General features: G+C 35.3%; 1 protein-coding gene across 2 annotated transcripts in view; it reads right to left on the minus strand.

Annotated features, from left to right (window-relative positions):
• FBXL17 (F-box and leucine rich repeat protein 17) overlaps positions 1-16571 on the minus strand; it is a 572591-nt gene that overhangs the window by 365886 nt on the left and 190134 nt on the right. For both annotated transcript variants that reach the window (XM_069088133.1, XM_069088132.1), the window contains one exon: positions 15226-15356. In XM_069088133.1, coding sequence (XP_068944234.1) covers positions 15226-15356 — 131 coding nt within the window. The remainder of the gene's footprint in view (positions 1-15225; positions 15357-16571) is intronic.

A 16571-nucleotide genomic window follows, 5' to 3' on the forward strand; every position in this document is an offset into this window, starting at 1 on the left:
GGGGGGGAGGGGTATGGGTGTTAAGTGTCTGAGGCTAGAACCGAACTTGGGTCCTCCTGACTCCAGGGCCGACACTTTACTCACTGTGCCACCTAGCTGCCCCCCTGTTCTAATTTTTAAAGAGTTATCTTCTTCAGTTAGCTTTATAAACTTTCTTTTCTGTTTGGCCAATTCTACTTTTTAAGGAGTTGTTTTTTGCAATGATCTTTTTATATCTTTTTCCATTTTTTGTGCTTCCTTTATAAACTGTTGACCTTTTTTTATGATTCTCTTGCATCACTTTTCTTTTTCTTCTATTTCTCTTCTTTGATTTTTAAAATCTTTTTGAGCTTTTCCTAGGAGTTCTTTTGGGGTCTGAGACCAATTCACATTTTTCTTTGAGGTTTTTAATGTAGTTGTTTTGACATTATTGTCTTCTTTTGAGTTTGTTTTGAACTTCCTTGTCACCAAAACAAATTTTTAAGGTCAGGTGGCTTTTTTTTGGGGGGGGAAGGGGGGGGTATTCATTTTTTCCAGACTATTTCATTACTTTAGAAGTTGATTTCTGCTCCTGGGATAGAGGTGGCACTGTTTCAAACTTCTTGTGCTGTGGACTGCGGGCTCTGCTGCTTCCATGGTGCTGTGCAAGTGCCACAGGATGTTTGGCTATTTGCTTGGCACTGCACAAGGGGGTAGGGAGAGGGGAGTTGGCCCCTTGCCTAGTAGGCACTGTAGTCTGCAAGGGGCCTGGTACTGCCCTGGGGCCACAAGGGGGGCTGTGGTGCCTCAGGGCCTATGGTGGGCCTTGTGTTGCACCAAGGGCACAGGGCCTTGGATACCGACCTGCACTGGGACGCAGGGGCTCCTCCCAGCTTGCTGGGGCACCTGGCTTACCCAGATACTGCCTGCCCTGAACTGTGCTCCTCTTTTACCCAGGTAAAACAGATCTTTGATGGCAATCTTCTAAGTCATCTTGAGCTAAAAAACTGCCTGACCCTGTTTTTGTTGGTTCTGACATTCCTGAATTCACTTTAGTATGTTATTTCATAGTTGTCTGGAGGTGAATTTGGGAAGGTTCAGGTGATTTCCTGACTTATTCTGCCATCTTGGCTCCCAGCAGTCCCAAGCACACTATATACTTTAGTCTTGATCTATATTTTCTCACATATCTTTTTGACCATCATCACCTGTGCTGTCCTTTGCACTGAAGTCACCAAACTTCAAAGAATATGGTGCTTTACTAGAAGGGTTTTATCAAATTCATCATGAAATGTCTATACTTCATCCTTGAGAACAACTTGAACATCAAAATTAAATTTGTTACTTTGGAACTTCTATCCACTGCTCTGAGGCCTCCTCCCTCTCTTCTTAGTTTTCCCTACTTTCATATTGCTCTATGGAATAAGAATGTGTTTTTCAGATATTATTTGCAAAGGAAAATAGAATATTAAAATCTAATAATAAAAATTATGACACACTAGAATGAAATTTTTTAAAATGTGAATAAAACAAGTCCATGGGCATAGAATAAAAGATATCTTGTATCTATCATCCTATATAAACTACTCCCAGTTCTAGCTTGGATTATCATGAAGAATCATGTCTGCTTCCCACGATCCTCAAACTAGAATGGTGTCTTCAACATTCTAATAACTTCAAGTTGGTTTTGAGACTCACCCACCTTGGATACTTGGATTGAGCTAACTGGTCCATCATATAATCCCAGACTCACTTTCTTTTTTAATCTTTTACCAATGCATTTTAATTTTTACACCATAATTACTTCCCAATAATTCCTCTCATGATATTGATAGCTAAAACAAAGTACTGTTTTGTTTTATTTTTTTAATGAACATTTCCTTTACTTCACATTAAATCTAAAGACATTATTTCTACTTCTACATTTTCTTGGCAATGCCAAAGCAGGCCTCTGCATAATGTCAGAATTATTGCTGACAGGGATTTCTTTGCTATCACTGAGAATTGTTTCAGAAGAATTCAACACAGCCTTAGGTATTGAACAATCATACTTGTTACCAGAGGGATTTTGTGGGCATGAAATACTATTAAATAACCTGACCAACATTAGTTTATTCTTATGGAAAAGGGGTTGGGGGTGGGAGAGCCTTGATTAGGAAGCTGGGTCACCCTATTAGAAAATGCTGTAGGAAACAGTCACAGTTTGGGAGAGATTTAATTCCCTCCTGAAGGCATTTATACATTTGTTAATGAGGAGATGACTTCTGGATCTGCCACTTAGCAGATTTTAGAAATGGCCTGAATTTCATTACAGCACTGATCCTCAGAGGAAAAGTTAGTATCTTTTGCAATTTTAGACAATTTTGAGATGCAAAATTTTATAGAGTTTTGCAAAAGCACACTAAGAGAGTGACTTTCCTTCCTCAAGGAGTGTGGTATAGTGGAAAGATTCCTAGCTTAGGATTACAGCAGGCTAAATTGCTGCCCTGGCTCCGTCAATAATTTGCTATCTGATGTTGCATTAAGTCTCAGTCACAGAACTCTACCATCTCTAAAAGTATATGACTTCAAGGTTATTTACTGGCATTCTATTTACTATCATCCTGAAGAGATGACAATAAAATATTTTTAAATTTTGTCATTATTTTATTTAGAATTCAGTGATCAATATTAGTAATATATGTAAAACACAAGCCCATCAATAGAAAAATGCCACTAGATAATACCATAGGACTTTGCCTTGGTCCTAATGGGCATCCTGCCCCTGTAGTGCCAAGGGATACCCAGTCAGAGATAATGATTAAATGCTTTCATATGAAATGTATATGTATGTGTATGTGTGTATATACATACATACATATATACATATATATGTAATAGTTCATTATATCCTAATCAATGAATAGAGTTCAAAGCTTACACCTTAGCAAAGATCATGAATAGGTGATATGTACCTCAACTCATTTACTCTATAAAATTTCTATAAGAAATTTATTCTGCTCATAGGGTTAAAGCTGTAAGGGACTTTAGAGACAAACTAACTCCTGCGTTTCACAGATGAGGAAACAATTTTGACATCTCTAAAGACTTCTGTAGAGCTAAGAGACATTCTACCACCAGAAATCACACAGAATAGTTATCACTTTTTAGAAAATTGTGTGTATACTAATTTTTTAAAACTAATAGAAATATTACTTACACAATCCTAATAGTCACAATGATAATCTAAAATCCATTTTCAATAAACAGAAAAAGCAATTAGCTTAAATTAATTGCTTTGCTGCTGCTGATCGCACGTAGGTATGCTTGGCAGATCTGAGACTCTTGCTTGTACTTTTATGAACTAACATTTTGATGATTTCTGGACCACAGTCACCCTGAAGCAACTAATCAAATAACTGCTCTATTGCAACCCTACCTTTAATCAGTATGTTTAGGCTCACGCTTGCAATTAACTAAATAATAAACTTTCATTTAAAAAAAACTTTAAAAAGGCTGCAACAAAGGGGCCAAGCGTAGACATATGACATTGCTGCTTACATAGCATTAATAGTTATGTATTTTGTTCACTGATATGTCTTCTGTTGCTACAGTGAAAAAGGCAAGTAAAAATTCTGATTCTACTTTATTGTTTTTTATTCACAAATTTAAACTGTAAGTCACAACAAAGTTCAACATAAAATTCTATTTCCTACTTAAAAGGGCAGGATTATGATTTTTAGGTTAAAAAGAAGCAATGAGCAAAGCAAAGTATATCTAACTGCAGTCAATGAACTAATCTTAACTTTTCAGTAAATAAATTAATTCATAAATAGCAAACTGAAAAAACAGGCATCTGGACAAATATTTTAGGCATCAGAATATTAATTCAAATTTAAATGATGACATGTATACAACCTGCAAAACCAGAATTTATAATGGAAACACTGGGGGACATTAAAAAAACTCTGCCAGTAGAACAAATTATTATGACAGCTGTTATTTCACCTTTACTTTAAATAAAAAGATGCCCACAATATTTTCATAAAAATTATAAGCATAAGTGTCAAAAGCAATTTTTTTTTCTCTTCAATAAACAAGGAAGATTTTCTGTACCACTTTAAATATTTTGTTCATGGAGAAATGGTACATATAAAACCATCTTTTCATGAGGCATAAAGGTTCAAATTGACAATGTTTCGTAATTTTTCATTCCTTCAGGAAATACTATCTTTCCTTAAATTCTGTAAGAACTGTCACTGAGAATATAGTCAAGCCATATTTATATCAGGACTGCCATTTTTAATTTTTATTAATTGAGTCCAAGCAATTTCTCCTCTGATTTAACATATGTGTACCTTTCTTCAAAAATATTTCTTTATGCCACAACTCATAAAAATATTTTAGCCTGAAGCTAAATTCCTTGCACTAAATTAATAACTAATCACAGGAGATATTTATCATCTCAAGGTTTTACATGAAAATTGTCAGAATTAATCACCTTTCCCATATTTTTGCTATTTACAGGGCTTCATTTATCACACACTTTAAAAATCTGACAACAGTGAGTAACTGTAATTACTCTTCCCTGGTCCTCACAATTAATAACAAGAAAACTCCTTGGGGGAAAAAAGAAGAGAAAAAATGCTTATTAATTTATGACTGATACTTTTGTAGTCCTTTCAATATTTTTATTAAAAAGATTTCCAAGAAACTCTTTTCTTTAATATTGATAGCTTACCCACATTTTAAGTTAGTAAGCCCTAGTAATACCTCCAAATGCAATAGCAACTTTTATTTCATTCCCTGAATAAAATGTAGCCCATCCCCAAGAGGTATCAAACAATCACACTTCATCACATTTTAGAAGGAAATATATAGCTTTTTAAGCACATTGCAAACTCCATGCTTAATATAAATTTGAGTCACAATATATACTGATGTTAATTATCAAACTTCTACAGCATGATGTTTTGGGAAGGGTCTTCAGGGATCAAGCTATGCAAGTAGTCTAACGTGGATTTTTCTGGACACTCTCCAAAGATAGTAATACAACATTTTCAAGGACAAAAATGCAACAATACCATTTACATTAGCATATTCCATAAAGCACATCCCTATGATAAGTCCATCACTAGCATCTGCAAAATCCTTTTTTAGGACACAGCATTTCAAGAATAAGCTTGCTTAATGGGAACAAAAAAGCATATCCCAGAGGAAGTGATTTGTTGGAATTTTAGGAAAAAAATATAAATCTACCAGTGAAAATTTATTTGGAAAAGTTTCATAAACTACTATGATGTAATATTTTAGAGCATCTACTGAAGCATTCACAAAGTATAATCACAAAATCACAACCCTGTCTCTAGGAGTAAGAATCTCCTTACAGTCATAACAGAGGAAGCTCAAGTGTTACACTACAATAAATATATTACATATAAACACAAATAGAAAGAGAGAGACTGGAATTGCAAAGAACAAGCATTTTAGCAGTGGGGTGAGAGGGGAAGCTAATCACAGAGACATAAAAGGCAATATTTTCATAGGTAGTTTATGTATCAAGATATTTGCTATTTCACTCCATTAGAATGCTTAGCTATAGAAAAGAGTAGGCATGATAAAGGTTAGCTTTACAAATAATTTTGAGTACTGTAGTAGTTCCCAAAATAATCAGATAGCCTACATAATTTCACCAGCCTAGAAAAGTTCCACCTCACCCAACCTTACAACTCTCTCAGTGCACATATAACTCTTATTCCAGTCATAGTCCACATTTTCTTCTGAGGAATACAATAATTAATACTATCTTTTTTATCAACAGTAGGCAAGTTAAAATTAATCTTTCTATTTATCTTTCAACTTAAATTTTAACTAAATAGTCACATAAATTGGTAGGTAGATAGGTTGAAACATCAACAAAGAAAAGACAGTATGCCTAAAAATACTACCAAAAAACTGATTAAGCAGTCAGAATAATTTTTGCAGCCTCTTTACTTCCAAACTGTGTTTTCTTTTTTTTTTTTTGCAGAAGAAAATTATTCAAAATTCATAGTCAATACTCAAAAGTGAAAAGTATTCTTCTACTCCAGACCACATTAACTTTTAACAGAAAACAAAATATCCTCTAATTTAAATACAACTATGCATGCTCAATTTAATGCATAGACCTGTTCCATTCGGGTAATCCTGAAACCTCAGTCCCTCAGAAAATTAAATAGTATTAGGAGATTAAAATAAAGTACAATTATAAGTACATATTCTGCAGTGGCATGACATTCACTAGAAAAAAAAGTAGATGAACACTTTAAAAATAAAATATATAACATAAGTTCACAAAACAATTCCTGGAAATAATAAAAAAAATGGACACTAAGCAAATACTTTGTACCAGCACCACCTGCTCCAGTCCTCACTGAACTTTATTTCTAAATGTCACCCTTTTTTATTGACTCAATAGAAATCTGAAAGAAGAAACAGAATAAACATCCAGAGTAGATGAGGTGTGTTAGAACAATCTTTATATAAAGCTTCATTGAGTTTTATATAAGTCAGTGCTGTCAATCTCTTTTTCTATATTTATAAATCAAATGTAAAAAGAAGTACATCTATCAGTCTACAAATCCAACCTGTTTAAAATTTTGTAGGTTAATAGTTGCATATGAGAAGCAATGAGTAGGTTATAGGATTAAAACTTATAAAGGATATTAAAAAATCAGATGCTGCTGGATACACATCACAGTCCCAATAAATTCATTTAAGGACTACTCAGATCACAGAATCTTTAAGTTGAAAAGCTCATTTATCCCAATCACCCTTTCTAAAACAGAATTCCTTTTACGACATTCATAGTAGAGAAGGTGGTGTATGTACTTTGGTTTGGCTTAGGTGAATCTTTTTTTTTTTTGCTTTTTGGAGGGCAATTGGGGTTAAGTGACTTGCCCAAGGTCACACTGCTGGTTTTTGTGTTAAGTGTCTGAGACCATATTTGAACTCAGGTCCTCCTGACTCCAGGGCCGGTGCTCTATTCACTGTGCCACCTAGCTGTCCCGGCTTAAGTGAATCTTATCAATATTACAAGTTATCAATTGACATCCAGTTGCCTGCTAGTTGTTTGTAATGGGAGACACAAAACCTTGTTTTGCCTTATTCAGTTCCAGCCAAAAAAGTGGCCCCCTAATATGTCATGTTGAATAGACTGAAGATGTGGTTTTCTATTGATTAATATGTTAGAATCTCCTTGATTCAAAAATGACTTGATATCTGGGCCAGGAAGGGGGAAGGGGTGGGGCGAAGAGCAAGACACTTACAAGGTAGGTCCTCATTACTCAATGACTAACAAACTCCCATCTGGTCACACTATCCCCATTTCAGTGAATCTTAACGTTGGCCTTCGATATTCAAATCTAAATCACTATTTTCCAATGCCCTAATCCCTTATTCTCATCATCTTCAATAAAACTCCCTCAGTGCTCCACTCTAAATATACCTACCCCTTCCTTTGTGCTCTCTAGAATGACTGCTCTATAGAGAACAAACTAGTTTTTCATCTAGTATCTTTTCCTTTCCCACTCCTTTTGTCTTCTGGCTCTCATTAAGACCAAGATTTCCCTCTACCTCCATTATTCAGTAACTCCTCTTCCTGAGAGGTTCACTCAAAATTTTGGTAAGTGTGTCTGACCATTTTACTAGAAAAAAATTGAGACTATTCACAAAAATTTCCCCCTCTTCCCCATCTCACATTAGTCAGAGGTTTTGCCCCATTATCTCCACCTTCACCCCCTCACATAATGGGAAACTTCTTTACATGTGCAAGTGAAACCATTCTATCTCATCTTCTCCAGAAGACTGATCTCTATATATTCTCCACCTTTTGCAATCTTTTTTTTTTCTTTTTGCTTTTTGGAGAGGGGAGGGCAGGGCAATTGGGGGTAAGTGACTTGCCCAAGGTCACATGGCTAGTTTTGTGTTGTGTCTGAGGTGGGATTTGAACTCAGGTCCTCCTGACTCTAGGGCCAGTGCTCTATTCACTGCACCACCTAGCCACCCTGACCTTTTGCAGTCTTTAGTCTAACTTAGCTTCTTCCTTATTGCTGAGAAATATGACCATGTCTCCTCCAACCTAAAAAAAAAATCTTCACTTGATTCATCCATCTCCACTAACTATTGCCTTTAACCTCTCCTCCCTTTCATGCCTAAACCCCCTGAGAAGGCTAACAAGTAACTGATGCCTCTGTTTCTTTCCAGTCAATTTCTTTTTCACTCTTTACAGTGTGGCTTCTGAACTCATCATTCATCTGAAATAGGTCTTTCCAGTTAAAAATGATCTCTTAATTGCCAAATCAAATGACCTTCTCTCAATTCTCATTCTACTTGAGCTCTCTGCAGCCTTTGACACTGTCACTACCCTCTTCTCCTTAATACTCTCCTCTCTCTAGGTTTACATGACAGTACTCAATCCTGGTTCTCCTCCTACCTATATCTTCTCAGTCTCTTTTACTGGATTATCATCTAGTTTGCACTTGCTAATGGTGGGTAAGCCCTAGAGTTCTGGCATTGGCCATCTTCTCTTCTCTTTCTATAATATTTTGCATTGTGACCACATCAGTTCCCATGGACTCAATTATCATCCCTATGCTGATAATTCTTAAATCTAAATATCAAGCCCTAAGCTTTCTTCTGAACTCCAGACTCACATCTCCAACTGCCTATTGGACATCTTGAACTAGATGTCCCATAGACATCATAAATTCAACACTTCCAAAACTGAACTTATCTCTCTCCTAAAATCTTCTCTTCTTCCAAACATCCCAAATACTGTAGGAAGTACCACCATCTTCCTGGTCATGCAGGCTCTCAATCTTTGACACCGTCAGTCATTAGGACCTGTTGAAGATTATGATGAAATCTGGTTGCCTGGAGAAGTTCATCAGTATTACACCCCAGTTTCATGACAGCATCTTGCACAAGTTCTGGAAAATGGACGCTCTCATGCTTTCCTAGTCACCAATGGAGTGAAGCAGGGCTATATAGTTGCTCTTATGCGTTTGATTTTTAGCATGATACTTTCAGTAATGTCAGATGCCTTCAATGAGGACAAAAACATCATTAAGATCAGCTACTGCACTGACCATAAATTATTTAGCTCAAAAAGTCTATAAGCTAAGATTGAAGTGGAGGGAGGGCTGGTACGTGATTTTTTGTTTGCAGATGATTGTGCACTCAGTGCAGCTTCTGAGGCTGAGATGCGACAAAGTGTGGATCAATCCTGGAGATAGAGGCCCTGAGTTCAAATCTGCATGTCTCCTTCTCCCTACTTGCACAGCTCCAATCCTAGTTTACTTGGTTATTACCACTCACCTAGACAATTACCACAGCCTCCTAACTGGTCTACCCATCTTAAAGTCCCTCCAAACTCCCCTCTACCTCTGCTCTGCTAAGACAATTCTTCTAAAGCTTAAGTCTGACCATGACTTGGGTCCTCTTCCTCACAGCACCCTCACACACACTCCTGTTTAATGAGTCACCTAGAGGCTCTAATGCAAATTTCCCTATTGGTCATTTAAGTACCTATTCTATCTTTTGTCTTTTTATACTTTTTGTCCCTCTTTGTACTCTAGGAAACAGTTAAACTAGACTGCTAGCCATCTCACGTCTGTGCCTTTGCCCTGGATGACGCTCAGCCTGGAGCGTTCCAGAGCCTCCCCTTAACATCTCAGGTTCTCTGGCTTCCTTCAAGACTCAGATCAAGTTCCCCTTTCTGCAGGAGGCCAATCTTGGTCTCTCTCCCTCCCTCCCTGCCCACCCCATCTGCTAGCACCTTCCTAGCTCATATTTCCTTCCATCAGCACTGTATAGATCTGGAGTGTACAGCAAAGGCACAAACAGTGCTTGCTGTTTCTTGACTGATGATCACTGCCTCCGTGCCCCTGGGAAAGTCACTTCAATTCCCTGGGTCTCAGTTTTCTCATCTGTAAAATGAGAGACTTAGATTAGCTGCCCTTTTGAATTCCTTACTGCTATTTAATCTGTAATTTAAATAACAAGGCAAATTTAGTTTATGAGTATATACAGAACAGAAAACTTAACTTCTCTTTTAATGTCACTCTGTGAACTAATTCCCACATAAGCAGTGGCAACTGCCAATTAAAGGACCGTGCATACATCTGACAGTGGCTCCTACAGACTGAAGACTGAAAAAAAAAAGGTCACAGAGATAATTTAAAATATTTAAGAGGAGAAAGTAATTAGTCTATTTAAAAGTAAATTTAAAATAGAAAAATAAACTCTACCACATAACAAAAAGTAAGCAATAGCTCTGGCTAATATTTATCATGAAACAGTATTCTTTCCTTTCTGAAAGGAACAAAAGAGCCAGAGAAAGTCTTAATGTGTGAAGATGCACAGAACAATTCCCTTTAAAATCTCATTCTCTTGCAACCAGAACAGCCAGTGCTTTGAGGTTCCTTAGTGACCCAACTCTATATGGAGGGATTTTTTTTTTTTACCAGAACCAAACACAAATAAGCATTTCATCAATCCATGAATCAGATAATGGAGAAGATATAACAACCAGATGTTTAATTTAGATTACTGATAGAAGTAGTAGGCATCTTCTTCTCACAAACCAGACTTAGACTTTGTGTTCAGAGCAATGGTAAATGTCAAGTGACTAGACTATATCTCTGAATACACAAAATGCCTTTGCTGTTTAACCCTCTAAACAAAAAATAGAAAACAATAAGGAAGATAAAGAACAGCATGTCTCAGTTGCAGAAAGTTCAATTAGGAGAATGTCTAAAAGTACTTTAAAAATAATAATGTAATACCTGTCAAAGATACAGACTCAAAGTCTAAAGTTTTGATAAGAGTCAAAGGCACATATTATGGCACAATGGAAAAAGCAATAGTTTTGGAGTCAGATGATTACAAATCCCCTCTCTGTTTTATGGTACCTATGTGATTTTGGAAAAATATACTTTATATTATTGGATTTTATTAGTATCATCTGTAAAATGTAGGGGGTTGGACTAGATAGCCTCTAAAATCCCTTTCCATTCTAAATCTATAATACTCTGATACTAAGATTTCCCTTTTTATTTTTTTATTTTTGTTGTCTTTTTTTATTTTGGAGGGGGAAAGGCAAGATAATAAGGGTTAAGTGACTTGTCCAAGGTCACACAGCAAGTGTTAGGTGTCTGAGGCCAGATTTGAACTCAGGTCCTCCTGACTCCAGGGCCAGTGCTCTATTTACTGTACTACCTAGCTACCCCGATCTCCCTTTTTATGTTTAGACCTGTGATGTAACCAGTGGAACTTGCTCCATCAATGGAGATGGGCAGTTCTTCTATAACTTCAAAGTCTTGGAGAGTTGCCAAGCATACTGAGAGATTACAGTGACTTGTTCATCCAAAAAGTTATGTCAGAAGCAGGGCTTAAACCAATATCTTTCTGACTTTGAGGCTAGTTCTATCCACAATGCCAAGGTATCTCTCATCTTAAACACTCACGACTAAAAACAACAAAATTAAGATTGCTTCATATCATATGAAGATAATTCCTTTTTTCATCAAGAAATGATAAATACCAAGTTTATAACACATGGCAAAACAGAAACAGAAGGAAATAAGAATTTTTTAATCAGGAGTAATTTCTATAATTGAGAGCTAGTGATTATAGTAATAGAAGTAATATCCTGTACCTTGCAAGTATAAGTACATGGAAGTAGTTATAGAGTCTGTACTCCTGACTGAAATGTAAGATATGAAATTCAAAGAGAGTTCCAGTGTTTATAGGCACCAATCGCTATAATAAAAGCTGAACATTTCATTTAAAATGGATTATAATTAAAATGACTCTTTGCAACATCAGTGTAAATGGGAACTAATTAACTAATTGTTTTTTTAATTGCCAGAAATATGAATATGTATGAAAAGTAGTTTTTATACATAATTCCAAAACCTAAATATAGAAAGATATGACAAATATTCTATATAGACCAAAAATTCTTCATTTTACACAATCAGTTCTATTAAAGGCTTCAGATATTATTATAGTTCTCATTTTACAAAGAAATAAACACAGAGAAATGAAACACTTAAGTTTTTCTTCTATATAGGAGAGTAACTCATATGTGGGAGGTAGTTTCAGATAGAAGATGAGACTTGGAGTCAGAATGACCTTGAATTCACAAGTCCCACCTCTGACTATATAACCCTGGACAAGCCTCCCAGTGCCCAGGGCAACTCTCCAGATTGACAGGTTGCAGAAGAGTTGCCCATATGCATGAGCAGAGGAAGTTTCCCACTAGGAGTTCCTATCAATCAATCAACATACATTTATTAACCAAATACAACATGGCAAGCATTGTACTAAAAGCCTTGGAGATGTAGGAAAAAAGAAAAGAAGCATTCCTATACTCAAATTACAGGTCAAGACAGCAACAAAAACTCTCAACGAAAGAACAGATGTTGACTCATTGTCCACATAAAGTATTAATTATATTTTTCAGTAGACTATTTTTGTGCATGCTTTGTGATAAAGATAATCTACATTGTGGGTGGGGGGGTTCCCCCCCAAGATTTTCCAACAAAAAGGGAGAGCTCTTCTTTTAAGCAAACATTTATTCTAAGAAAACATTTGATTATATCCCTGACCAAGACAAGTAGAAATCTGACCCCTTCCCACTTATTCCTATTTCCCTCTAATCTTTGTTCCTTTCCTACATCATCCCCATTTACTTCTCTCAGTCATTTTTCAGGATGGACTCTTTGTTGTTAAAAAGAATCCTATGTACCCTTCAAGGGCAAGTTTTACTTCATTGAGAAAGCCTTCCCTGACTTCAGTCCTAATTGATCTACCAATGTTTTTCTTAACAATGTTAATATTTGTTATACTACTGTGAGATCAGATCATGTAATTTAGAAGTTAATAACAGTCTAGTATTGCTATTTATTATTTCTCAGACAAGATGTTAAATTCTGAGACAACAGAAATTTTTTGAAAATATTACTCTTAGAATATTGCTATGGAAATAATAGAAGCTCAATAAATTATTGATTTATTGACACTAACAATGAACACACAGAAAATAGTAACTGATAGGCTAAATATATTCACATTCTATGCCCCCTATATAAAAGGTTAGCAACCAATCTGAGTTAAGTGCTAAAATTATAATTAAGCCTGATGAAATGTCCCAGATTTATGCCAATATAATTAAAATATTACTTAACCTAGTTATACAGTGTAACAAGAACAATGAGATGAGTAATCTAAATGATACTGAGAAGTGGATTTTATTGTTTGAAAGTTCTTTTACAGAACACATAATAAGTAGTGTAATTAAACCTAAAGGAAAACTGTTTTTTAAACCCTTATGATTCAAATTCATTAAAATGCATATTTTCTCAATACAAACTTCTCCATTAAACACATTAAGATAAACTCACATTAGTTCCTGAAAATAAATCCCTATAGTCATAAATTTCTGATCAATCAACAAAAGGCCATTATAATTAAGTAGGAAAAAACCATTAAAATAACATCAATGATATGAGTTAGGCCAAAGTAGAAATAAAAGAGTGAGGTCTAGCTACTATTTTATTTGTCAATTAGCTAGCTATGGCGGTATCAGCAATTAAATATATGATTTTACCTCCCTAAATTTCTATTTAAAAATAACCTAAGACCTCAGCAACTCTTACATTCAATCTATGAATAAAAGATACAAGAACATTTTCCAAATATATGAAACCTAGAGAAAACATCTTATTCATTTTTGTAGAACAATATTCTCCTTACATAGCAAATCACTACTATTATGCTACTTTTCTTTAGTAATTTATAATTTATGCCAATCATTTTCAACAATGTCATTATAAAGCACAATACTTCTAATATTTGTATTTTTTATTTAATTCTGTATCAAAATAATCTTGCTTAGGAACAACAGATTCAAATTATTTGAAATTGTTATGTTTTACCTGCTACACTGAAATGTTTAGTACTTAAATTAGTACATAAGGCAACTAAAACAACACATTAAATTTCATTGGGGATTTTTTTGGTCCAGAGCTGAGATTTCCTTGTGGTATGGAACCTCCCTCTACCAAGAGAGATCAAGTTACATGTCTGCAACTTTTAGAAAACATCCTAGAGTCCCTAAAAGTTAAGTGACTTGGCTATGGTCGTGCAGCTATTATGCTGTGATTTACAATCAAAGGCACTACTTGAAGACCTGAATACAAGTCTTCCTCAAATTCAAAGTTGGCTCTCTATTCATGAAATAATGTTGGCTCTCACCTTTTTACACAATTCAGCTGGATAGAAATAAAATCTGAATGTATCACAATTAGACAAAAATATAATCTCTATTTACTTACACATTTAATTTAAGGAGCAAAATCAAGGAGGATCTGGTTTTTTAAAGGGGTACTCAATCAGCCTCCTGAGTTTTCTGACATTTAAAAGACCTTAATAATCAAGAGGTTATTTCTGAAAACAGTGTCACCTTCCCATTTAAATGTGTCTTAATTTTAGTTTGAATAGTATTTGAGGGGGAAAGGTTTCAAAAAATTTACTTTCTGAAGAAATTTTTAATATTAGATAGGACACAAGCAAATCTTTAAATTCCTAAGCCTGCTTATAGTGTCTGTTGATTGTGTAAGGCTGTTTGGTTATAAACATTTACTTTAAAGATTTATTTGTTTGTTTTTTCCCCAGGTGAAAGGTATACTTGGGTCAGACTTAACTCTTCATTTCAACTGTTGTATCTTTGTGGGGAAAATTTTCCCCATTTCACATACCTTCCACAAGGCATGCAACAGTCTTTTCATTTGTTTTTCATTTTCAAAAAAAAAAAATTAAAGTTGTAGAAGGAACAAAAGAAAAACCACTTGAAGAAGTGGAAGAAAAAACACGTGAGTATTTGCATCAATTTATCTGAATCACTCTACCAGTTTCTCCATGACAAGTCTAAAGTAAAACCCGCTTACTCAAGATTTAAGAACACTGATCCTTCAATGAATGACCAGCTTTTGTGGGCATATGTTGACAGTACAGTATTCTGCAAATAATTTTAAAATATTGTCATCCTTTTAGGACATAGCAAACTAAAACAACACAATGGCTGTTCAAAAATATAACACTCGAGTATATAACGATTTCCTTAAATACTATTACAGCTTGAAATTTTCTGCTAAGCTGTTTTATCGCTGATAATTTATGCGAAGCATATAAGGTCAAACTGTTTTCTATAGTCAGCTGTTTTTAAGATGTTAAAGTGATTACCTGTCATTAATGATCCAGTTCAGGCAGAGATTGAGGGAGCTAAGATTTCTGCACCTCTTCACTATTTCCATCACAGTTTCATTATCCAGTTCAGTGATGTGGCGTAAATCCAAACTGGAAAGATTTCTTAACTAATGAGACAAATAAAATAAAGGAGAAAGAGTTGAAAAGTAAGGGCCTCTTGGTCCTATTTCTAAATTAAACAATTTGCTATAAATAGTGAATGGCTAGTTGATATGTCACATTATAATTTGGGAAGATTAATTTTAAAATTTCTGATGATTAAAATAAAACATGTTAATGACCACAAGTGAAAAACCTCTAAGGATGTCATTATTGCAAGAGGAATAAATTAGAAAAATAATTAAATGTACCATTTTAAGTAACTGTAATAGTTGTAATGACTACAGAGCTCTTTACATTAAGAAATTTTATCTATCTATATGATTTTAATGATCTGAACAGGTAAGTTTTCTCATTTTTGAAAAACTGTCATTCTGACTTCCAGTTAAGATGGTAATTTTAAATTTCATAAAGGAGCCCAATTCAAATAGACACACAGACACATAGACACACACACTGGGGACACAAGTATAAAGAATGACTTCACATTAATGGAGATGACAACAACATATATAAGTATATACAAAGTAATTATGAAGAAAATCATTACAAAGTCAATAAATTAATAAATATAAAAAGTATTTGTAGAGGAGGTCTAGTATTTGGGGGAAACAGAAAAGGTTTCATGCAAAACAATGACGCTGGAGCTGAGTCTGGAAGAGAGGAGATTTTATGAGATAGAGGTGAGGAAAGGAGAATTCCAGCTGTAAAGGACAGTGAGAGCAAAGTCTTTTAGATGGAAGATAGTGTGTAATATGTGAGAAGCACAGAGAAGGCCAGTTTGGCTGAACTCCAGCATGTGGGAAGAGGAATAATGTACAATGAGGCTAGAAGATAAGTTGGGGCCTCGTTGTAAAGATGTTTAAAGGCTACATAACAGAGGTTTCTATTTCATCCTAGAGGCAAGAGGGAGCCACTGGAGATCCTTGAGTAGAGTGGTGACGTGACCAGAACTACACCGGTCAAATTCCTTACCTTTATACTGGCTGCTGCCAAGCCTTGCTGTGATTCTGATTGTGACTTTTCTGGTACTTGAATCTTTTCTATTTAGCTGCTTTGCAGCAATGTGCAGGATGGACTTGAGTGGGGAAGGCCTGGGATAGGGAGTGCAATGAGAAGGCCACTACAGGCATCTAGGTGAGGAGGGATACAGACCTCAGCTAAAGTGAGTCAGAAAGGGCGGCCAGGTAGCACAGCGAGTAAGAGCACCGGCTCCAGTGTTG

This window comes from Petaurus breviceps, unplaced genomic scaffold, assembly GCF_028583685.1.
Source record: "Petaurus breviceps papuanus isolate PSGF00001 unplaced genomic scaffold, PetGlider_PUasm1.0 184, whole genome shotgun sequence".
Classification (NCBI taxonomy): Eukaryota; Metazoa; Chordata; class Mammalia; order Diprotodontia; family Petauridae; genus Petaurus; species Petaurus breviceps.